Source organism: Meriones unguiculatus, chromosome 11 (genome assembly GCF_030254825.1).
Source record: "Meriones unguiculatus strain TT.TT164.6M chromosome 11, Bangor_MerUng_6.1, whole genome shotgun sequence".
Classification (NCBI taxonomy): domain Eukaryota; kingdom Metazoa; phylum Chordata; class Mammalia; order Rodentia; family Muridae; genus Meriones; species Meriones unguiculatus.
The window spans coordinates 36,060,291-36,084,553 of NC_083359.1; the positions used below are offsets into that span (position 1 = coordinate 36,060,291).

At 39.2% G+C, this 24,263-nt stretch overlaps 1 protein-coding gene across 2 annotated transcripts in view; it reads left to right on the forward strand.

Annotated features, from left to right (window-relative positions):
• Ranbp17 (RAN binding protein 17) overlaps nucleotides 1-24,263 on the forward strand; it is a 316,632-nt gene that overhangs the window by 48,587 nt on the left and 243,782 nt on the right. For both annotated transcript variants that reach the window (XM_060363875.1, XM_060363876.1), the window contains exons 13-14: nucleotides 12,719-12,824; nucleotides 23,752-23,887. In XM_060363875.1, coding sequence (XP_060219858.1) covers nucleotides 12,719-12,824; nucleotides 23,752-23,887 — 242 coding nt within the window. The remainder of the gene's footprint in view (nucleotides 1-12,718; nucleotides 12,825-23,751; nucleotides 23,888-24,263) is intronic.

Here is a 24,263-nt window from a genome sequence, read left to right on the forward strand (position 1 = left end):
GGTGAGTTAAAAGCTGATTGAATCCCCCACCGTGGGGTATCCTCTCACCTGGGAAACACAATGACTGTGTTTTATGGCCGAGAGTTCTGATTGCTGTTCACTGTGCTGATCCTGCTGTGCTGCTGCTCAGAATGAGAGTCCTCCCGGCGCCGCCATCTTGCCCCTCCCCGCAATATTGGAGTCTCTTAAAATAATGATTTTTAGTTCCATCCATTTCTACCAAAATGTCACAGTTTCATTTTTCTTTATTTCTAGACAAAACTGCCACTGTACATATGTACTGTGTTTTCTTCATCTGTTGATGGGCATCTGGGCTAGTTTCATTTCTTAGACATGGCAAATACCACAACATTAGGCATGGAAGTACACGTGTGATCCTTCAGGAGTACACCCAGGAGTGCTACATCTGGGTCACGTGCAGTTGTTTCTACTTCAAAAGAAATGTAACTGCATTTATTTCTATATGGTTGCACAAGTTTACATTCCCAATAGCAGCAAATGTATGTTCTTCTTCCCCCATTCATATTGTCATTTGTTTTCTCCATGCTAGCCATGGAGAAGATAGTGGTGAATGATATCTCAGAGCAATTTTACATTTCTTTGTAGGGATGTTGTACTCTCATGTGTTTATTGGCTGTTTGTGTTTTTCCTTTTGAAAACTGTATGTCAGTTCATCTGCCCATGTGTTGACAGAATGGTATTGTTTTTAGTGTTTAGTTTTTGTGGCTTTCTGTATGCTAGAAATTACCTCTTTGTCCAATATGTATCTTTCAAATATTTTTCAGCTTTGTAACCTTTCCTCACTCTGCTGATTATTTCTATTGTCCTGCAGAAGCCTTTTAATTTCTTGTAATCTTATGAGATATCCTAAGATTATTTCTTGTGCTATTGGAGTCCTTTTTAGAAATGTCTTGCTCATATATCTGTATCTTGAATCCTTTGTATGTATATTTCTCTAGCAGTTTCAGAGTGTTAAGTCTCACAGAAAGTTGTGTGATCATTCAGAGGTCAATTTTATGCCTGTTGAGATACATGGATCTGCTTTCATTCTTATACATACGGAAACCAGCATTTCCAGCACTGTTTTATTTAAAGGCTGTTTTCACCAGTGCATGTTTTTTTTTAAAATGTCAGAAATTAGGAATTTACTTTGTAGGCTGTTTCTAGGTCTCTATCCCATTGGTCTCCATGTCTATGATTTTGTGCCAGTACAATTATGTTTCTGTTACTGTGGCTCCGTAGTAAATTTGAGGTTAAGTACTGCCTTATTGTCACATTGCTCCTTTTGCTGAGTAAGACTCTGACACCCTAGATATTCATGGTTGTTGTGGAAAGGATATTAGACTCTAGAGGGCTTCTGTATCACAGCTAGTTCCCAAATAATCGAGACAGAGACCTTTAAAGCACCATAACTGGGCAGATATCAACTCTCTAAGCTATTTTGCTATTTCCCAGTTGGCGTTTCCCAAGTTACTTGCCAATAAGTCGTCCTGTCTGGGTTGCTTCTGCTCCATCAGGCCAGCCCTTATGGCCACATGCTCATGTTTCATACTGCCCCATGGTGATTTTGTTCTCTCCAGCTTCCTCTCCTACTTCTCTTTCTCCCTTTTTCCTGGCCTGGCAGTCCCTGCCTAAGACCCCATGCCTGGTAACCTAAGCCCTGCTTCCTTTTCTTCTGTCCAGTTACAGGCTCCTTGCTGTTTTTATTAACCAGTCAACTTTAAATTAGGGAGCAGGGTTTACCCAGCATCACTTGGTGTATGTGAGAATGTGCTTGTCTGGATAGCAACTAGATTTTGGGGGGCCAGTACTTAGCATGAGAATCATAGCACCAGACCAACCCCCAACATATGGTCTCTTTTGCTTCTATATGAATTTCAGGATTTTTTTCCTATCATTTGAAGAGTATCTCTGGGATTTTGGTTAAGGTTCCATTATTTCTGTAAGCCACTTTAATAATGAAATTGGTTTCATAAAACTAATAATGCCATTTCATGAGCATAGGAAGTCTTTATCAACCAGTGTCTTCAGATTCTCTCCTCAGAGTTTTAAAGTGTTTATTGTAGAGGTGTTTGCCCTTCTTGGTTAAGGTAATTACTTGGCTTTATTTATTTATTTTTTTTACAGCTATTATGATTGGGATTTTTAACCCGCTGATTTTTCTCTCAGCAAGTGCATCATATAAAAGAGGCTTCTGTTTATTGGATGTTGATTTTGTATTCTGCCACTTGTTGAAAGGGTTTTTTATCAAGGCTGGATAGTCTTCAGGGACTTTTAAAGATTATGCCACCTGTAAACAGTGATACTTGACTGCTTTTCTAACTTGTATTCTTTTAGTGTCTTGGGCTAACATTTTAAGAAGTATTGAGTAAGAGTGTGGGATCAGTGCCCTTTTCTAGTTCCAGACTTGAGAGGAAGTGCCACCTCTGCAGCCTCTCCACTTCAGTTTTTGAGTTAGGGTCACTCGCTGAACATGGAGCTCTCTGCTACCTGCAGTGAGATCACAAGCTTTTACCTGCTGCTGTGGATTGGAGTCCAGGGCCTCATGCTTGCATGGCTGCTGCTTTACCAACCAAATGGTCTCCTTAAGTACCTGCCCCTTTCTGTTTTACGGGAGAGTCTGAGGAGCACTGGTGTTAACCCTTCTTTAACCTTTAATAGAATTCAGTGGTGATCCATATGGTTCTAGGGTTTTGTTTTGTTGTTTTTTGTTTGTTTTGGTTGGGAAACTTTTGGTTATTGCTTCAATCTCAATCTCAATTTTTTAAACTCTCGCAGTGTTTGTACTATTTTGGCTTTGTGATGGTCACCGGATGCTGAACACGCTTAGTGCACTGACTGTTATTTAATCTTGTGCTCATTGTTACTCTTGTATTAAACAGTTGTTGCTCTAAATGTTTTGGATTGTTAAATAGTAAATTGAAGAAGGAATCTTTAAACTGTCAGTTCTGAAGAAATTGTCAAAAATGCTGTAGAATAAAGAGAATGAAAATATTGCAAGGGAAATTACAAGATCATACGGGAATGTCATGTATGTCAAATTCACTCTTAGACACAGTAGAAAGAATAGAATGGAGGTAGCAAGTGAAGGAATTCTGAGACTTAATTCATCATGTGTATTGTTATTACAGCAAGCCATCATCTTCCAGTCATAAAAACCAGCCTTGCTTCTTTCATATTGTGTAACCTTGAAAGTAACTGAAGAGGAAGGACTAACAAAGCTGATACTTGACTGATAACTTACTTTAAGACACCCACAGCCCCCATCATATCACTGTGTCTCAGCAGGTTTCTTTTTTTTTTAGGTTTTCAGCTGCTGTGTGTTTTGTGTTGTATGTTGAGACAAGGTTATGTGTGTAGCCTTGTCTGTAGTTTCTGTGTTGTTCAGGTTCCCTCAGACTCATTATAGTCTTCCTGCCTCAGTTTCCTAAGTGCTTGGATCATAGGAATGGGCCATCATGTTTGGCTAGCAACTGTTTCTTTTAAGAAGCAGGTAAACCAAGGGCTTTTTTCTGCCAGAAGAAAGCAGAGTATTTACTGCCATGAGATCTTAACAGTGATGTTAAAACACATAAGTAATTTAGAGACAAGACGAGAAGAAAGTTTAAACTCATTATAGAAGTAGACTGAGTAGATTGATCAGTCTGAGTGGTTGCATCGCCATATCTCAGAAGGTTCTAGCTCTGTGGCCTTGGATGATTGAAGCCCAGACTGCACAGCTCAGAATGCTGCTGTCTTGAGAACAGTGGTGAGACTGTAATGACAGGAACTGTATGCAGCCCATGCGAAGAGACCTGCAGCCATAGTCTCGTGACGTGATTGATGAGCTAGATGGTGAAAGTCATGACACAGTTGACTTTACTGAGACTGACAGCAGTGGCCAAAAAGCAAAGCAAAGAGAGACTAAAAAAGGAATTAGAGAAGCATTTCATGTATTTGGGAATGGATGGCAGTTGCTGTGTTAGTGCCACAGACATTTGACATGTGATGGTAACTGGAGCAAAGTTAACAGATGAAGAATTGATGAAGTGGTCTGAGTCCAGCAGACTTGGGAACACTGACGTCTCTATATATGATGACAGCAAGGGGAGGCATATGGAATGGGCTCGATTTCTTGTATGAAGTTGTCCTTTTGTCATCTGTAAAAGGTTCCCTGCTGTCAGAAAGTGTACATACATAGTAAATAGAAATTTACCCTTCTGTGTTTTTTTCCCTTTTCTTTATTACCGTATTTAAATTTTATTTTAGCAAATTGGTCAAGTACATGCATATAGCTTACTGTGGTTTATCTACAGCTTTTTATGCATGTCAGCTTAGGTGGAAGTTTGTCAAATATGGGAAGATTTGCATTATGCCCACTTAACGCTGTTTTCTTCTGGAGCTGCCATCAAGCTGTAAAGTATGGAGATCTTACTGTATGTGAACTGACTGTTGATAGGCAGTAGTATGTGTTTAAAAGCACCATTGGTAAACAGTATATTGTTCAGATATTTGTAAGTTGGATATAGACCATATTCCCATCATCTTAGAGATGGATAATATAGCTAGGAAATATAAATCTTGGTAAAATTACATAGTAGAATATTATAGAATGATAAAACTAAACTACAGGCATACTTAATGAGACTGTGCATCAGCTATTTGGTGAAGAAAAGGAACTCTCAGGAAGCTATATGTAGCATGAAACCTTTAGTACAGCTTTTAAACAAGTGAGACAAGCGAGAAGTCCACTGTCTTAGGAGCATATGCAAAAGGAGTAAAAGGAAAGTGACAGAAGAACAGGAAGCACCAGGGGCAGCACAGGGTCACCTCAGGGTGAACCGTAACTGACAAGCACAGGGCGGGTTTGGAGGCGGACATGGCAGTGCTGTTAGTTAACGTAGGTACATATGATTTTGTATTTGGATCAATTATTTCATTAAAATGTAGGTGGGGTAGCAAGATGGCTCAGCAGATAAAGATGCTTGCCACCAAATCTGTAGGGGACAAGAGAGAACTGACTCCTCCAAGTTATATTCTGACTTTCACACATGTTCTGTGGCATGTGCTTGTGTGTTATGTATGTACATACACACACTAAACATTGCAAGATCCAGTTGCAAAAATCAAAGACCTGTTTTTCTTCTGAAGAAATTTAATGAAATTATAGATATTCAAAGACATGAATAGGACTAACTGAAATAAATGAATAATTTATTCATTTTGTTTAGAGATGTGTATTGACTGTATTAACTTACACCCAATTCTTGACTTTTAAGAGTAGAACTTTTTATAGTTGGATATATTTTAAAGTTCTTACATTGTAATATTTGAAGGTCTGTGTCTGGTACATAGAAATATTTTAATAAATGTTTACTTTCCATTTTTCTAGTCAAAAAGTCAGTGAGGAGAAAGTTATCTGCCTTTTAAAGATACCTTCAATGTGGTCAGAAGTAATTGCTAATATATTACAAAGAATGCACAGCATTGCTGTAGCTCAGACACTGCGCAGTAGTATTCAATTTCTTTTGTGCAGACTCAACAGTTCAGTTAATGTTGAACAAAGAAAATTATATGCTATAGTTATGTGTGCTTTAATTTAGATGCTTAATGGCTTTTAATGTTACAAAATAAGTTTATTATTATATTATGATCTCATTTGTATTATATTGTCTTGCTCTCTCATATCTGTGGTGATATGGTCATGGTTTACAAAAACAATAATCCCTAAGAAATAGGTCATTAACAGTAGTTAACGATTACTTGTGATCTATGGTAATGACTGATTTCTTTGGGATTATTGCAGTTATAAACCATAATTACAGATTATTACAGCAATAATTATTTTGTTAAGGAAAAAATGTTCTATGCCTGAACAGCTGCTAAAACAAGTGCCTTGACTATTTCAGAATAAAGAGAAAAATTGGAAATTATAATGAAAATTTAGTCTTATAAAATGAGATTCTAAGAGATTTATAGATATGAATCTTGTGCATCAGATATTTTCTTCTAAATTCAGTTTAGATGCATGTGTTGACATGGTTCTTTGATTGAACTTCCTGGATGCAATTTTGGGATGAAAATAAATTTTTTGGTATATCCTGAAGGTATACAGCATGATGTTTTGATGGACATTTGCATAATGAAATGAATGCTGTCATCAGGGTTGTTTGTTATCCTGTCCACCCCCACCTTCCAAAGTTTTGTGTGTGCTTGTGAAAAAGAGACCCGATGCCCCTCGGAGCACATGCTGTTGTTACTGATGTTCTTCAGTCTTTCGCTGTAATTGGCCTAGACTGCAAGCTTGTACCCGTGGACCTACTTCTCCCCCTTTCTGGCCTTTGCTAGATGTCTACCTCTCTATGTATATCACACTTTTTTGTTTCTATTCTGCATGTAAGGGAGAACATGCATTAGTTTTGCTTTCATGTCTGGTTGATTTTTCAATGTAACTTCTTTTTTGTTGTTTTTTGAGACAAGGTTGTTTTGTTGAGCCCTGGCTGTCCTAAGCTTTGTAGACCAGGCTGTCCTTGAACTTACAGAGAGCCACCTGCCTCTGCCTTCCAAGTGCTGGGATTAAAGGTGTGCACTACCATGACTGATGACTTTTCTTTTTGTTTGTTTTTTTGGTTTGGTTTTGGTTTCTCTGTATAGCCCTGGCTGTCCTGGACTTGCTTGGTAGACCAGGCTGGCCTCGAACTCTCAGAGGTCCACCTGCCTCTGCCTCCCTGAGCACTGGGATAACAGTTATGCACCACCTTGCCTAGCTTTGATGTGATTTTTCAATGATGCATTTTAAATAGAAGTTTGGGAGAATGGTTTGATATTTATGAGAAATACTGCCTTCACCTTTAGCTGACTCCCAGAATTGCATCTGACAGCTTACCGATAGCTCGGTCACTGTTCTTGCTAGCACTACCTCTAGCTTGATTTGTTCACAAGGGAAGATTGTGTATTTCATTTCCCACAGCCTTAAAGACTGTTACCTCTCAATCAAGGAAAGGGCAAATGAACACCCCATTTTTCAAAATAAATTAGTGAACTTCCATTTAAATGTGCCATTATATTATAAAAATGCTTATATTATATTATAAAAATGTCGCATGCTACTTATACATGGTATTTTTTGATATCCAAGGTATCATTTAGTGGTCATAATGAAAGAATTAAAATTTTTTCAAATTGAGATAGCTTATATATACTTTTATTAGTCTACTATTAGGCATTAGTGCTTTTTATATGGTGTTGCAAAAATCATCTCAATTTAGGAACCCGGGTACCAGTAAATTGAGCTCTCCAGCATAGAGTCCTTTGCGCCCTCAGACCTTCACATGTTGAATTAGTCCTTCCAAAAGCTTACTCAGTCAGTGTTGTCTAAATGTTTCTTCTCAGAGAGTTTTTTTAGCCCGAAAAAAAATATTTTTGTTTATCATATAATCAACATTAAGGAAGTAAATGTGATGAGTTATAGCTACCTTTTATGATAGCAAAGCTTTGACAAAGTAGGAACAACTTAAAATTATTAAGTAATATGTTATTTCATTTTCTAGTACAGCTTCTGCAGGAAAACAGAACGAAAATGTAAATGTTTAGTATATTTTTCATGGTGTTTATATGTGGCTTCGATGTGGAACTACCGTTAAAGGGGTATTATTCAACCATAATAGTAATAATAGCCAAAACAGGCAGGGCACACTTACAGTGCTGACTTGTGTGCGTTATGAGTACTTAGGAAGCAGTAAGTTGCTAAGGTAGTAAAGAGCAGACACAAGACTTGAAGCCTTTGCTTCTGGCAGCTGTTAGTGTTGCTTACTATGCTGGTTTTCCCCTCCCTGCCTCTCTGTCTTGAAGCACAGTCTCCCTGTGTGGTTAACAAACCTGCATCTTCCCAGCAACTTCTGCTTCCTGAAGTAAATATTTAATGGAAAAGTATGAAAATTATATACATGGAACAACTTTGGTCTGTCATAAATCAAGTTTCTTAAATAAGAGCGAAGTGCAGATGGTTCTCTCCACGTTGCTGGTAAGCCTCCATCTTAGGTTCTCAATCAGGACTAGTGTGTGGTATGGTATTTAGTCCAGTGCTGAGGTTGAGAACAAAGATGATGGATTTTAGGCTCGCTTGGCCTACATGCATAAGGTGTTCAAGGACTGCTTAAGTTATGTGTTAAGAGCATGTCTCAAACAACAACAGCCCCGCTCCCCCAAGGAGTAGGGACATAGCTCAATAACAGAGAATTTGCCCAGTATATTTTTAAAAAGAACAGCAGTAATTATTACCTAAATAGCATCTAAATATCTAAAGTGATAAAGTGTAAGGGAGGTAATTAGTGATTATTTACTCTTAAATTATGTTTGCTTTGAGAAATAGTACTATTTGGAATGGAAGAGGGTCACACAGGATCATACTGTGTAGCCTGATCTGCCTTCCAAACTCAAGGCAGTATTTCTGCCTCAGTCCTCCCAAGTCATGGGACTGGAGGCAAATGACTTATAGTAGAATATTTAAAAAATAGTCACTCTCTTAGGGCAGGTAAAATGTTACAATCCATAAAAGTTATACTTGCAGCATTTCAGACTTACATTTATTTTAGAAGTGACTAATACAATTCATGCACAGTGCAACTGCTAGTTTGTTAACTGGTTAGTCGCTGTTAAGAGTCTCATGATTGCTGAGATTCTAAGAAATAGAGTTGATTCTTGTTATTTGGTGATAATGGTCTAGGTAAGCATAATACCATATTCACAAGTATCAAGTCATTGTTCCTGTGGCTATTATTGGGTTGTAACATTTCCATCAGGTTATCGAAACATAACCATTGTTTTATGTGTGAGTCTTTAGGGTTGTTTATTTATATTGGTTCATTGACATTGAACTCAGACCCAATAGCACTGTTGACTCAAACATAGCTTATCTAGCACATAACTTGTTATACAGAAGGCCTGTGTCTTGGTTACTTTTCTTTTTTTTTTTAAGTTTTCTTTTTTATTTATTTATTTATTTTATCAGTTACATTTTATTAACTCTGTATCCCAGCCGTGTCCCGATCCCTCATTCCCTCCCAGTCCCTCCCTCCCTCCCTCATCTCCACCGTGCCCCTTTCCAAGTCCACTGATAGGGGGGATCTCCTCCCCATTCATCTGATCCTGTTTTATCAGGTATCTTCAGGACTGGCTGCAAAGCCCTCCTCTGTGGCCTAACAGGACTGCTCCTCCCTTGGGGGTGGGGAGGCCAAAGAGCCAGTCATTGAGTTCCTGTTAGAAATAGTCCTTGTTCCCCTCACTTTGGGAAACCAATTGGTTACTGAGCTACCACAGGCTACGTCTGAGCGGAAGTTCTAGGTTATATCCATACATGGTCCTTGGTTGAGTGTCAGTCTCAGAAAAGACCCTGTGCCCAGATATATTTGGTCCTTGTGGAGCTCCTATCCTTTCCCCATCAGACTAACTCCCCTTCTTTCTTATGATTCCCTGTACTCTGCCAAAGGTTTGGTGATGAGTCTTTGCTTTGAAAACACTGCTAGTTAGAGTCTTTCAGATGCGCTCAGTAGACTCCTGTCATACTTTTCTATTGCTGTGAAAAAAAAAAAAAAATCCATGACCAAGGCAACTTAGAGAAGGAAGCATTTAATTGGGTCTTATTGTTCCAGCGGGCTGGAAGTTGATTACCATCATGGCTGTAGCATGGCAGCCTAACTAACATGGTGCTGGAACTGCAGCTGAGAACTCATTCCCATTCACAGACAGAAAGCAGAGAAAGCACTGGGAATGACAGCAGGCTTTCAAAGCCGTAAGCCTGCCCCCATACCCGCCCCATACCTACTAATTCTTCCCAAATGGCCACCAACGGGGACCAAGTATTCAACTGCCTGAGACTCACAAGGGCGTCTTGTTCAAATCCCCTAGATCTGGCATTACAGACAGCCATGTGGGTGCCAGGAATTGAACCTGGGTCCTCTGAAGAACAGCCAGTGTTCTTCACCACCGAGCCATCTCTCTAGCCCCCTCAGAGTTTTAAAAATAAGGTGAAATAATATACAGGAGAGCATATATAATTGCATCAACAAAGAGGGTTCATAATTTGATGATATAAGATATAAACAACAAGTACTTTTATGATTAAGAAAATATTCTAGAAGCAGAAATGAGGATCATGAATACTTAATCTATTCCATGTTCAAGTTCAAGATTCAAGAGGTTTGGTTGAAGAAGCCACCCTAAGTGTTAGCATGCTTTCCAGGGGAAACTATGTGCTGTCTAGACAATTGAGCTGGAAACACTGTAGAGGCACAAACATGAACTCAGCTTCTTACATGGACTTTGGGACTTTGTGCTAGTACCTTTCTTATTACTACATGCTGTGGAACTTCTTCTGTGATGTGTTTCTTGAGCCCACTAGTTCTTTACCTTTAACTGATGCATGTGGCTAGTGGATACACTGCAAAATTGGCAGTTTGTAATCTAGTCAACTTGTTTTGATAGGCAGAAGAGGGTGTGTATTTGCCAGAATGTATCACTTATTTATTGGATGTTTGTCACTGAAGCAGGTTGCAGAATCTCTGCTTTTACAAGGGAGTGGTTTGTTGATTGCTGCAGAATAATAATTTGTAGGAAAGCAGTGTTGAAAATGTGTTTGTTCTTCCCATGTCTGGAAACAGCACAGGCTTTTTCTGAACTATTCAACATATTTAAACAAATATGAAGGTCACATGGAAAGGCTCTTTTTTTTTTTCAAGGTTTGCTTACTTTTCTCTGTAGAAGTATTCTGTCTGAATGTACGTATTTGTACCATGTGCTTGCCTGGTGCTTATAGAGATCAGAACTGGGCATTGCATCTCCGTGTAGATGCCTTAACCACTGAGCCATCACTCTAGCCATGAAGATGTTTTTAATTAAAACAATGTAATTAATTTTGGAATTGTGAAATAGTTTGTTCATCTTTGAAAAATCAGTTTTGACAAATGACACAAAATTTCTGTGTGAAATGACATTTTTATGTTAAATATTCCTCTAGCTCTCTAAAGTTTTAGAGAATCTAATACTGGTATCAATAAATCCAGAGATCTAACATAATACTTCTTAAAAATCATTTAGCTAATAACTCCATTCCTTTTATTGTTGTTTATTAAGACAAGATTTCTCTGTGTAGCCCTGGTTGTCCTGGACTCACTTTGTAGACCAGGCTGGCCTCGAACTCACAGCATTCTGCCCTCCTCTGCATCTCTTAAGTGCTGGGATTGAGGGCATGTAACTCTGGCTATAACTCCATTTCTAAAGTTATAAATTTTGCCTTCTCTAAAGTAAAATTTGTGAAAACAATAGATATTCCCATTTGGGTGTGCTCCCTCCCTTCCTCCCTCTCTCTCTGTGTGCGCATTTGTGTGGATGCATATCTGTATACATTTATGTGGCCACCATAGTCCAATCTCAGATGTTGTTCCTTCTGTGCTGTTTGCTGGTCTTTTGCATCAGGGTCTCCAGCCAGCAACTTACCAAGTAGGCTAGAGTGGCTTGCCTTGGAGCCACGCAGGGCGCCTACCTCTGCCACGCAGGGCGCCTACCTCTGCTTTCTGACACTGGGATTATAAGTGTGTGCCATGACACCAGCTCATTTTATGTAGGTTCTGAAGACCACACTCAGGTCTCTGTGCTTAGGAAGCAGGTGCTTCACTAAGTTAACTCCCTAGCTCTTTGTTTCATTACTTAATTCTTTGGTATTTTTAGCCATTAAGGAAACTCAGTAATCAGTGAATTGCATAACAAAACTTGTGGATTTTAAAATATGAAGGAAAATTATAATCTATAGTGTTACAAGCAGAAGTAGTTCTAAAATGAAAATGAAAATGATTAGACAGACACCATCACAAACTGAGCATTCAGAATAGTGGTGGTCATTAGGATAAAAGGATTTGTTGTTTGTAAAGTCTTGATAGGTGCCCCAGACTGGCCTACAATTTTTTGTGGTGTGTAGTCTACCTCAAACTTGCCATCCTTTGGCTTCAGCTTTCCAAGTCCTGTCATTTCAGGTGTATGTATCATACTCAGCCCACAATAATACACTTTGGTTTTGGTGGTGGTGGCGGTGGTCAGCCTAGGCTAGCCTGAAGTTTGTGGAGATTGTCTGTTCTGCTTTAGCATCCCATCTCTCCCAAGTGCTGAATTACCTTCATGCACCATGTGACCACAGTTACAATGCTTTTGGCTGAATAGCAGAACTGGCTATACACAATACATGTAGGTCTTATTATCAAGTTTAACTTTTTGTTGTTTGGTGTTTGAGACTGGGTCTCTCTTATGGAGTTCTGCTGGAACTCAGTAAGTATACTAGGCTGTTCTCAATTCAAAGAGATTCACCTGTGTTTGCCTAGCTTCTGCTGGGATTAAAGGTTTGTATCACCACGCCCAGATCTATTGAGTTTAATTTTAATCATGTCTTTATTTTCCCCATTTGCAAATGAAAGCCATAAGACTTAAAGAAGTAAGTAAGTAACATATAAAATTGAAGCAGACTGGTTGGACTGTTTATAAGTACCTTTATTTTTCTTCCTGGAAGACTTGCTGTTATCACTGCCTTGATAAACATGAAACCCAATGCTTTATACTGTCTGTTGAAAACTGACTTTTATAATAATTGATTATTGGTTTAGAAGAACAGATGATTTTGCTAATTTAGGGATTTTTCTGAAAAATGAGCTTGTTTCAATCAATACTTCTCACCTTTTTTCTTTCTTGTTGTAAGGACGTCTTGCATGGCTGATATACTTAGTTGGCACAGTTGTAGGAGGGAGATTAACATATACCAGCACAGATGAGCATGATGCTATGGATGGAGAATTATCCTGCCGGTGAGTAACAGCCATTTACTACACAGTTAGGAAATTTAGTTTTTGGTTTAGCTTTGTATGGCTATGTATAAAATGATGCACTTGGCCTTTGGGTACTAGTTCCCTTTTTACTCAAGGAAATTCATGCACAGAGATTAAGTGATTAGAATTTGTTTCTTCAACAAATAGGCTCAAATTTACTTGATTTTAATCCCCGACTGCTAGTGATCTCAACCTTAATAAGCTCTTGGATGACTCTTCCCACACTCCTAAACTGAGGGAATGTTTTTGTTTTGTTTTGCTTTTTGCGTTTTTGAGACGGGCTTTCTCTGTAACCTTGGTTGTCTTGGTTTCACTTTGTAGAGCAGGCTGGTCTCTAACTCACAGAGTTCTGCCTGCCCCTGCCTCTGTGAGGCAGGACTAAAGGTGTGCACCTGTGAATAATGTGGATAGCTTGTATTTTCATAGACCTTGACTAAAGAGCATCTATCTTACATACTCATGCTTGGGTTTTCTTTTGTTTTGGTGGAAGGCTTTAATTTCGATGGAAATAAATATCACAAAATTTCAGAGTACTGCTGTTGGTTTTTGTAAAGAACCTTTGAGTATCCTGAAAGTGTGGGGATATGTGAACACTGCATGTGTATTTTCACCCATTTTAAAAGCAGAAATGGTTACAACACTGTTTTGTAACAAGGAAAATGGAAATAGTATTTGGGGGCTGTTAAGATTCAAATGAGTTAATTTTTTAAAATGTTTACAACAGTGCCTGGTAAGTAGTGATGTATCTCACACATAAACCTGTAAACATTAAACACAGTTCTGTGAACATGTAACCTAAAAGTTAAATTTTCTGGACTATACCATAATTTAAATTTGATTTTCAAATTTTAGGTTGCTTTTCAGTTTTTCTTCATTATAAATTGCATCAAAGTAAACATTGTGTTTTATACATTAGAGTTAATTTCTTAAAGCTGAGTAGGTCATCACAGTGTCTGCAGCATTTTAAAGAATCACAAGAAGTGTTATTAGTTGGCCTCAAAGAGTTATATGTGTTTAGATTCTTAATCTGAAAACCTAAAATCCGCAGTTGTATAAAATCTGAAACTGAATTCCAACACAATTAGCAAATATTATTCCAAAATCTAAAAAGCCCTGAAATCTGAAATACTTAGTGACTCAAATACTTGATATGATATAAATGTACCAATTTATCATCCAACCCGAAGACTGTGGGTGTCACCGTTTCTCTACCATTGACCACTATATAATCAGATTATTATTGTTGATAAGTTACTGTAACAAATGGCTTGTATTAATTTGTAAATTTTTGGTTCTATATGGCACTCAGTTATTATATATTATATGTGTATCATCCCCGTTCTTGCATGTGTACTGTATGTATGTGTGTATGGATGCAAACGTGTGTGGGTACATGTGCAGCTACGTGCTTGTGGAGGCTCAGAGTTGACATTAGGCCCTGTTCTCTCACTCTCCAGCTATTTACGGCAGCAAGTTCTGTCACTGATTTTCACTGTCTAGCTAGCCAGTTTGCCACACATCTCCTGTTGCTGTACCCCGAGTGTGGGGATTACAACTGGTCACTGCACCTGCCCACCTTTTGTTGTGGGTTCTAGGGATTCCAAACCCAGTCCTACTGCTTGTACAAGGAACTCTGTCCACTAAGTTGTCTCCGTGATCCCTACCTCACTTTTTTTGTGATTATCTTTTAAAACTTACTTATAATAATTCAGTTTATATTAAAGTTTGTCAGTATTTTACTATTCAAAATGTTAACTTAGGCCAACTTGATCTTTTAAGGCCATATATGTTACACAAAACTTAGGTCTTTTTATAGGTCTTTGATATGTTCCCATTGATGATGATAGCTGTTGTTACAATACTATTACTCCAGTAAAAATTTTAAAAATAATATTTAGTAGTTACATTACTATTAAATATATTCTTTGTGTGTGTGTTGGGATAGGTGAGTAATATGTGGGTAAATGTATGTGAGTGTGCATGCATGTCAGGCCAGAGAGGGAGGCTGTGAGTCTTCTACTATATTTCACCTTATTTTTGAGACACTCTCATTGAACCTGAGATTCCCTGCTTGATTCTGCTAGCTGGTCCTCAAGCTTCTGGGATCTGCTTGTCTTTTCCTCTGCAGCATTGAGGTTTACAGGCTCATGTGGCCATACCTGGCTTTTATGTCTTTGCTGGGGATTTGAACTCAAGTCCTCAAGTGGTTGCTTGAATACCAACACTTTTATCCCACTGAGTCAACTCACTAGCCTTAAATATATTCTTAAGGTTTTGATAAATATGTTGTAGTTGTAAATAGATTTTTTCTTTGCATATTCTTTCATCCTGTGTACTCTCTTTTAAATAAATTTTGAATCTATTTTAATTAACATATTTTTAAAAGATAAAACTTTAATCTGAATATATAAAATATTTTAAGTTTACTAAGACTTATTATTCCTTACACCAAATTAAATTACTTGAAAATGTGAATATAACTGTTTAGAGCCTTTGTAAAATGCTTATGCAATTTTTTCTTTTTCTAAATATTTTTTTAAATTTTTATTAATTACACTATATTCACTTTGTTTCTCCCCACAAACCCCTCCCTTCTCCCCTCCCAATCCCACCTTCTGTCCCCCTTCTCCACGCATGCCCCTCCCCAAGTCCACTGATAGGGGAGGTCTTTCTCCCCTTCCTTCTGATCCTAGTCTATCAGATCTTATCGGGAGTGGCTGCATTGTCTTCCTCTGTGTCCTGGTAAGGCTGCTCCCCCATTCAGGGGGAGGTGATCAAAGAGCAGGCCAATCAGTTCATGATTTCCTTGTTTTTAAATGCTGAGTAATATTCCATTGTGTAGATGTACCACAATTTCTGTATCCATTCTTCAGTTGCGGGGCATCTGGGTTGTTTCCAGCTTCTGGCTATTACAGATAAATCTCCCAGCCCGCATCCAGTGCCATCCTCCTTAACCATCCTATCTTCCGTCTATATTCTTATAAATACTTGTTTTTGTTCTGCATTTGGTCTTTCCACGCCATTATTGAAGTCCTTCCTCCCAGCCTCACATGGTTTCTTCTCCAGGTTAACGTATCCTGGTGTCCTCCTTCTTCCTCTTTTCTGGCCTGTTTCCTGTGATCCTCTCTGTCCTCCAAAGCCCAGGAACCTTAGCCACACCTACCCCATACTGCCCTGCCCAGGTATAGGCTGTTTAATCAACCAATCAGATATGTCTTAGGCAGGTTTACAAAACAAAGATAAGTCTAACCAGATCCTAAGGACCAGTAACATGCATCAGACCAAGCTCCTACACAGTAAATTACATGTTTTCAGAGAATTAAGGATAAGGAAAATAGGTAAGAAAAAAAAAGAGAAATTTTTTGTCAACTGTTATTGTTTTGATTTCTGTTTTTGTGACTTGTTCTTGTGATAAATTTGTTTATAAACTTGAAATCTGTTCTCATGTTCCTTTTGCTGTCATTTACAAACATGAACATAACAAGAAAATAAAACAAAAACCCTTGACTTGCTTATTGCTCAGTTTTTCAGCTGATATAAAAGACCGCCTTCTGCTTTCTTGTTCGACTGCTCACAGCATAAGTCAGTGTGCTTTTGCAGGCTCCTCAGTGCCATATTTGTCATGTTTTTCTTCTTTCTTTCACTGCTGAAAATGGCCCAGCTGTTGTGTTGAAGCATTGTTTAGTCTTCCTATATAAGAAGGCTGCCACGAGTCTCAGAGAAAACACACAGAAAACTTTGTTACAGACACAGTCTTACTTCTAGGGGCTCTGTGCTAACAAATTGATGATGTATGTTGAATACTGTGTCACTGAATAGCAAGACATAACAGGAAGTTAATCCATTGACAGAATGTGACCAGAGTTCACATACTTACTAACTCAGTGCTCTCAATGACTGTAGAACAACATACACAGTAGTGCATTACTGAGAAAAATTTTAACAAGAATTTCCCCTGAGCTCCTCACAAGAGCTGTGGTAGGGTTTGCCAAGGGCAAGCAACTTGTCTGTTTTCTTCCTTCGGTGTCCTGCTTCTTATTGGTTGAAGTTTCTGTCTGGGGTCTTTAACTTCTCTCCCTTCTTTAGTGTGCTTAAGGGGGAGCTGGAGAAGTTAGAGCTTTCTGTTGACCTGGCTTCGCTGAGATGCATGAAGATAAGTGAGTTTTGATTTTTGCTTCCCTGGTGAGTAGTTGTAACTATAGGAATTATGTGAATTCCTTCTGGGCTTCTGCATTCGTAGATGACATCAGAGGCCAAGTGAGCAAGTAGTTAAGTTGATGGCTGTGCAAGCAGATGGACACATATTCACAGTGGGGCATACGCAAAGATTTGCATTTTGTTTTTGAACAACATAGATATTGTATATGTTTTAGACTATTGAGATTCTAAACATAAAATGTACCTGCAGTTCAATGATTAGGATTAAATTTCTGTCTTCTGCCTTCCAGTCCTAAGTCTTCATATGTCTAATCTCAGTTGCTCAAGCTGTGTCTGGAGGGTCAGTCTGTCTTTCCCTTCATTTCTCCTTCCAGCGTCCGGGTGCTCAAGTGCTATCTGAGCCATTTTGTAGTTATTCCAGCAAATCCACTTTGTTTCATCTTTTACCTGGCCTAGTGGTATGACCTTAGAATAGACTCGGTGCTTCCTCTCTGCAGCTAAGCAATCATAAAATACAGTTCTGATTATTTTAGTGCTTTGTTTACATTCTGGAATAATGTCTTATTGGTATTTTCTTATGGCTAAAAATGTATTTTTATAAATTGATGCTGCATAACCTCTTAATTTCTCAGAAAAAAAAAAACCCTCCAAATTTTAAGGTATCAGGGACAAATAAAACATAGCTCCCAAATAATAAATACACCTTGTAACTGTATAAGGTAGGCACGAGTAAGAGGCACGTCTAGTATTCAGAAGCCCTTCAAGGAAAGTGGCGAAAGGGAACATCATACACATAAGAGAGCATTCTGAGCTGTCCTTAACCAAGAAAAAAATGGAGGCAAATTAACAAAGATGTTTAAAGGACATACTAAAATGATCAAGATGGCAGTACCTATTGAGCACTGTGTCTGATCAGCAGGACGGCGGTGACTTTACAGCGACAGACATATGGAATGTGGGCTCCAAAACACCAGCTTCTGTTTCCCAGGTCAGAGGAGAGCCCATGGTAAGGGAAACAATCGGGTCTAACTTCAGGTCACCCAGGAAAAGTTCCCAGGTTCCCACTCATCCGCAGCCTGCACATCTGGCCACTCGACTGCACACTGTTCTCACCGTCCCATGAATACTTTCCGTGTTCCAGGGCACACAGCTCCAACAGTGGGCCTGTTGACTCCCTGCTGACTCCGGGGGCGCCACAGAACAGCCCCAGATGCTGCTCCAAAGCTCAACCCAGCTCCTTAGGGAGACCGACCAGACCTCTGGGCTCACTGGTTCTCCAAGATGGCTGCACCCAGCAAGCACAGTGTCTGAGCATAGTGTCTGGGCAGCTACAGCTCATTAACCACAGAGCAAGAATGCCAGTGGTGGGGAGACCGTCTCCAGGACTTACCCTGGTGAGAGGAGGGGCCTTGGGCTCCTGAGGAGTCCAGTAAGTCCACAGGATCATACATTTGAGGAGAGCCTTAGGCAGTTCCCTGGGAACCACTTGCCAGTAGGAGACCATGTCCACCAATTTGAGGAGGCCTCCTATCATCCAGCTTCCTGCCCAGGGATCTTCCTGCACCCTCCACCCCCAAGAACTGCAGCGGGCACCAGAAACTACCAGCTAATGCCAGAGACAGCCAGAAGGCCAGAGCAGTAATGACATCTCCAGAGCCCAGTTATCCCATGACAAGCAGTTCTAGATACCCTAACACAACTAAAACAAGAAAATGACCTTAAATTTATGTTTATGAATATGATAATGGAGGAAATGAATAAAATCCATGAAGAAGTACAGGAAGATAAGTCAAACAGATTGAGGCCCCTAGAGAGTCCTTCTTGGAGCTACATCAGACTGTTACTGTCATGATCTTTTGCTCCTGGTGAGCTGTCCCCATAGCCACTTTAACTTTTCTTGAGCATCTGATGTTGAGGTTCATTGGGTCCACCTGCTACCTCTGCAGAGTGCATTTCCAGAACACAACACACTCAAAATCAGAAGAGCTGGATGGTAGACATCCTAGGGGCCACTCTCTCTCAGTGCCTAGCAGGAAGAGACCTTCATGGTATCTGTCCAGAGCCTTTAGAACTTCCCTGAGAACTCAATTGTCTCTTCCTGAGGACCTTACTCATTCACAGTGAGGTAGTGTCAGGCCTGCAAATGTACTAGCATTCAGAGCACACAGGCAGCTGCTCTCCCAGAGTGGCCTGCTGCCCAGTTCCTCTTTAGCAGTCTCCTCTAGGTTAGCATCTAGTGGTGAAAACATTTCCAGCTTCCCTGTGTCTCTCTTAGTTTTATCCTTTTCTTCTCACTGATGTCAGGAGATGGTTCAGAGAGGTGACTGTCTCCTAGTTTTCTAAAAAATTATATTGGTCAATATATGATGATTTATGACATTTTATGCCATCCCTGGCGGCTGTCCATTTGCCCGTTTGCAGTTACTGGCATGGTGTTGTTGCTGATAGAACTTCCCCAAGCTCAAGGCCTTATTGCTCTGTACTTCCACACCCCTCTGTGGCTCCTGATTGTTGCATACCTATATTTCATATTTTTAAAGATCAAAAAACCTTTTACCTTGCATAAGGGGTGTTTTGCTCACATGTATGTCTGTGCATCAGGTGTGTGCCTGGTGCCTGTGGGGACCAGAAGGTGACGTTGATTCCCCTGGAACTCGATTTACAGACAATTGCTGCCAGGTGGTGGTAGAAATTGAACCCAGCTCCCAGAAGGGAAATCAGTGCTTAGAACTACTGAGCCATCTTTCCAGCTGCCATTTAAAACTCTCCCCAACCCCTGAGACAGGGTTTCTATGTGAGACAGGGTTGCTTTGTGGACCAGGTTGGCCGTGAACTCAGTAGAGATCCACCTGCCTCTGCCTCCCTGAGTGGTGGGATTTCATGCATGTGCCACCGTATGCCCAGTCATTTAAAATTTCTTAAGGTAGCAATATTTTGTTCTCTTTTTTTAAAAAAAATATTTATTTATTTACTTTAGGTCCCAATCATAACCCCTTCCTTCCTCTCCTCCCAGTTCCATCCTCCCTCCCTCTTTCCCCAGACCCCCTCCGCTATTCCTCAGATAAGAGAACCCACTCACCACCCCTACCCCAACTCATTAAATCCAGTGAGGATTGAGCACATCCTCTTCCTCTGTGGCCTGGTGAGGCAGCCCTGCCACAGGAAAGTAATCAGAAAGCAGGCAACACAGTCCATGTCAGAGACAGCCCCTACTTCCCTTATTTGGGAATCCACATGAAGCCCGAGCTGCCCATCTGCTGCGTCTATATGGGAACTCTAGCTCCAGTTCATGCATCACCCTTGGTTGGTGCTTCAGTCTCAGCAAAGCCCTCTAGGACCTGGTTAGTTGATCTGTTGGTTTTCTTGTGGAGCTCCTGTCCCTCCAGGCCCTTCTGTCCTTCTTCCCACTTTTCCACAAGACTCCCTATGCTTCTCCCAATGTTTGGTCGTGAATCTCAGCATCTATTTCGAGCCACTGCTTTGTGGAGCCTCTCAGAGGACAGCTCTGCTGGTCTACTCTCTTGTTCCCTCTATTCAGCTACTTCTGCTGTCTATTCTATTTCCCCTTCCAGTCAAATTTAAGTATCTTCCCGTGGGTCCTTCTTGTTACTTATCTTTTGGGGTCTGTGGCTTGTAGTATGTCTGTTTTGTACTATATGGCTAAATTCTGCTTATAAGTGAGTACATACCATGTGTCTCTTTCTGGGTCTGGAATGATCATCACTCAGGATGATCTTTTCCAGTTCCATCATTTTGCCTGCATATTTCATGATTTTCTTGGTTTTAATTGCTGAGTACTAGTCCATTGTGTAGATTTACCTCAGTTTCTTTATCCATTCTTCAGTTGAGGGATATCTGGGTTGTTTCGAGATTCTGGCTATTATAAATAAAGTTGCTATAAACATAGTTGAGCAAGTGTCCTTGTCTTGTTGAATGGTGGAGCATCTTTTGGGTATATGCCCAGGTGTGGTATTGCTGGGTCTTGAGGTAGAGTTATTTCCAGTTTTGTGAGAAAGCATCAGATTGATTTCCAAAGTGGTTGTACAAATTTCCTTTCCACCAGCAATGGAGGAGTGTTCCCCTTTTCCTACATCCTCACTAGCATTTGCTATCACTTTTTGATCTTAGCCATTCTACTGGTGTAAGGTGGAATCTCAGAGAGTCATTTTGATTTGCATTTCCCTGATGACTAAGGATGTTGAGAATTGTCTGTTTAGGTTTGTACCCATTTTTTAATTTGGATTATTTTGTTTGTTGATATTTAATTTTTGAGTTCTTTATGTATTTTGTTTTCTTTTAAATGACTGCTTCCTCTTTCTATATTTTTTACTTACATTCCAGAAAGGTAGGAATCTTTGTTAATTCTTTATAGTATTTCTTATATTATGGGACTTGGTTTCGTTATTCTATGTGTGAACTGTTGTGAATTTCTGTAGGATGGGACTTTATCTGTGTCTCGCTCATTTTTGTATTCTGAACCTAATACATACTTAATACATACTCATCATAGTTTTTATTGGTTTAATGGATACTTAGTAAATAATGTTTCCAAGGGAATTCAAAACAGTTTTCCAGAATCTGTATCTTTGTATTTGAAACTATATGTTTATAACTTGGATTAAAATTATTTAATGAAGGCCCGATATAATATTCTATACCTTTAATCCCAGCATTCAAGAGGCAGAGACAGGTGAATTACTGTGAGTTCCAGGCCATTCTACATAGTGAGTTCTTGGGCAGCCACGGCTAGAAAGCGAGACCCTATCTGTGAAACAAACAACCAAAAGTTATTCAATGAAGTAACTTACTTAATGAAGTTAATTGAACTTATTTAAGTTATTTCATACTTTTTTACTAGAATTTAATTTAAAATGTAAGGTAGATGTAGGATGGTAAGTTAAGACCGAGAATGAATGTTAATGTGTCTTTGTGTAGATGTAGATATATACAGTGTGTGTTCACATAGTTAAGTATGTTGTATACATAAAAATGAACAAAATGGATCAGGGCTGGGCAGGGCCTAAATAACTTCACCTTGCTAAAAGAAATCATAGAATTTCTGTAGTCCCAGCACTTGGGAGGCTGAGGTTCCAGGACTGCTATGAGTACAGAGCCAGCCTAGACTGTGCATCGGGACTCTGCCTCAACCATACCGTAGCAAGCACTACCCCTCCTCTACTTACACAATGTGTTGATTTTTGTTAATGCAGTCCCCACTAGGAAATTCTCATAAAAATATGCAATGTTCAAGGATGTTGTTATTGAAAATGTAAGGCTGAGAATTACATATTATATAAAATTCAGAGTTAAAAAAATTATCCTAATCTTTCATTTACTTATAATTTACAAATAATAATAAATTGAAAAATTATCATTTGTGACAAATAATAATAATAATTTTGTATTGCTAAAAGTCTGGGCACAGGGGTCTTTTCTGAAACTGATACTCCAGCCAAGGACCACTCATGGATGGCCTAGAACCCCTGCACAGAGGTAGCCCATGGCAGTTCAGTGTCCAAGTGGGTTCCATAGTAATGGAAACAGGGACTGTCTCTGACACGAACTGATTGGCCTGCTCTTTGATCACCTCCCCCTGAATGGGGGAGCAGCCTTACCAGGCCACAGAGGAAGACAATGCAGCCACTCTTGAGACCTGATAGACTAGGGTCAGAGGGAAGGGGAGGAGGACCTCCCTTTTCAGTGGACTGGGAGAGGGACACCGGTGGGGAAGAGGGAGGGTGGGATTGGGAGGGGAGTAGGGAGGGAGGTACAGGAGGGATACAAAGTGAATAAACTGTAATTAATAAAAATAATTAAAAAAAAGAAAATGGTTGAAGTGAGCCTGGTATTGCAGTTCTGTAATTCCAGATATTCAGGAAGACTTCTGACAAATTCAAGGCTTGCCTGTGCTATAGAATAAATCCAAACCAGTTTGGGCAACTTAATGCGATCCTGTTTCAAAACAAAAAAGCAAAAGGGGAATATAAATTGTAGAATGTCTGTCCCGTATATTGAAGAACCCGAGGTTCAACCTCCAGTACCTTCCTTCCTTCCTTCCTTCCTTCCTTCCTTCCTTCCTTCCTTCCTTCCTTCCTTCCTTCCTTTTTCCATCCCTCCCTCCCTCTGTGTAGCCCTGGCTATCCTTGAACTTGCTCTGTAGACCAGGCTGGCCTTGAACTCAGAGATCTACTAACCACTGTCTTACAAGTGCTGGGATTAAAGGCATGCACCAGTGTACCTGGCCAGTACCATGTTTTATGTACACATACAGCTTGATTTTCTTTAAAAAACTTTTGTTAATATTTTTATATGTTTTAGATAGATATTTAATGGATAATAGAGTACTGAGTGTACTTTTATAAGTATGATTATTAATTTTAAAGAATTGAATCATGATTTTGAGATATGTATAAATACAAGGTGAGAACATTTACTGAAGATACAAGAATATTTACTTTCATATAATGTATTTATATGTACGAGTCATATATTTGTATTGCCACTTTAGTAGAATAGTATGTATGTGCTCACCTGTAGGAGGTTTATAGTAATATTATAAAGACCAGGAGAAAATAGACTAATTGTGTCTTATAAAGGTCGAATTTCATATGCTTTAAATAACATTTTCTGGGTGTACTTTGGTATTTTTCTCACGTTTTAGAGTGATTATATGCTTGTAATAAATACCTCAGTATTGTTTCTCAGAGAATTTGTACTAAACAGTTTTCTTTTTCCCCTTAATGGAAAGTGTTTTTCAGCTTATAACGTTAATGGATACCAGATTGCCTCGCCGCACCAATGAGAAAATAGAACTTGCAATTCTCTGGTTCTTGGATCAGTTTCGTAAAACATATGTTGGCGATCAGCTTCAAAGAACCTCAAAGGTAGGTCATTACTATCGGAAAGTCTCAGCATGTTATTGGGGATGAACATAGGTCTGTGATACATCGTACGAATGTAATTGATAACTGATTTCATCTGTTGAATTGGTATTGAAACACATTTTAAAATTAACTTACTTGTTCATATATACATTTATCATTTCTCTAAAGAAATAATACTTTTATGTGGACAGTCATTAAGCACTTTGGATTTAAAAAAACACCTTAATAGATAATATCTTTTATATTTCAAGATTAGAAACAAGCTTTGCTATTTTAATAGTTTTGAGGCTTGGGGATGGATTTTAAAGCAATTTCCAGTATATTTCAGACATTCCTTGGCATGCTTACATGCTAAATCATGTGGACTAGCCGAATT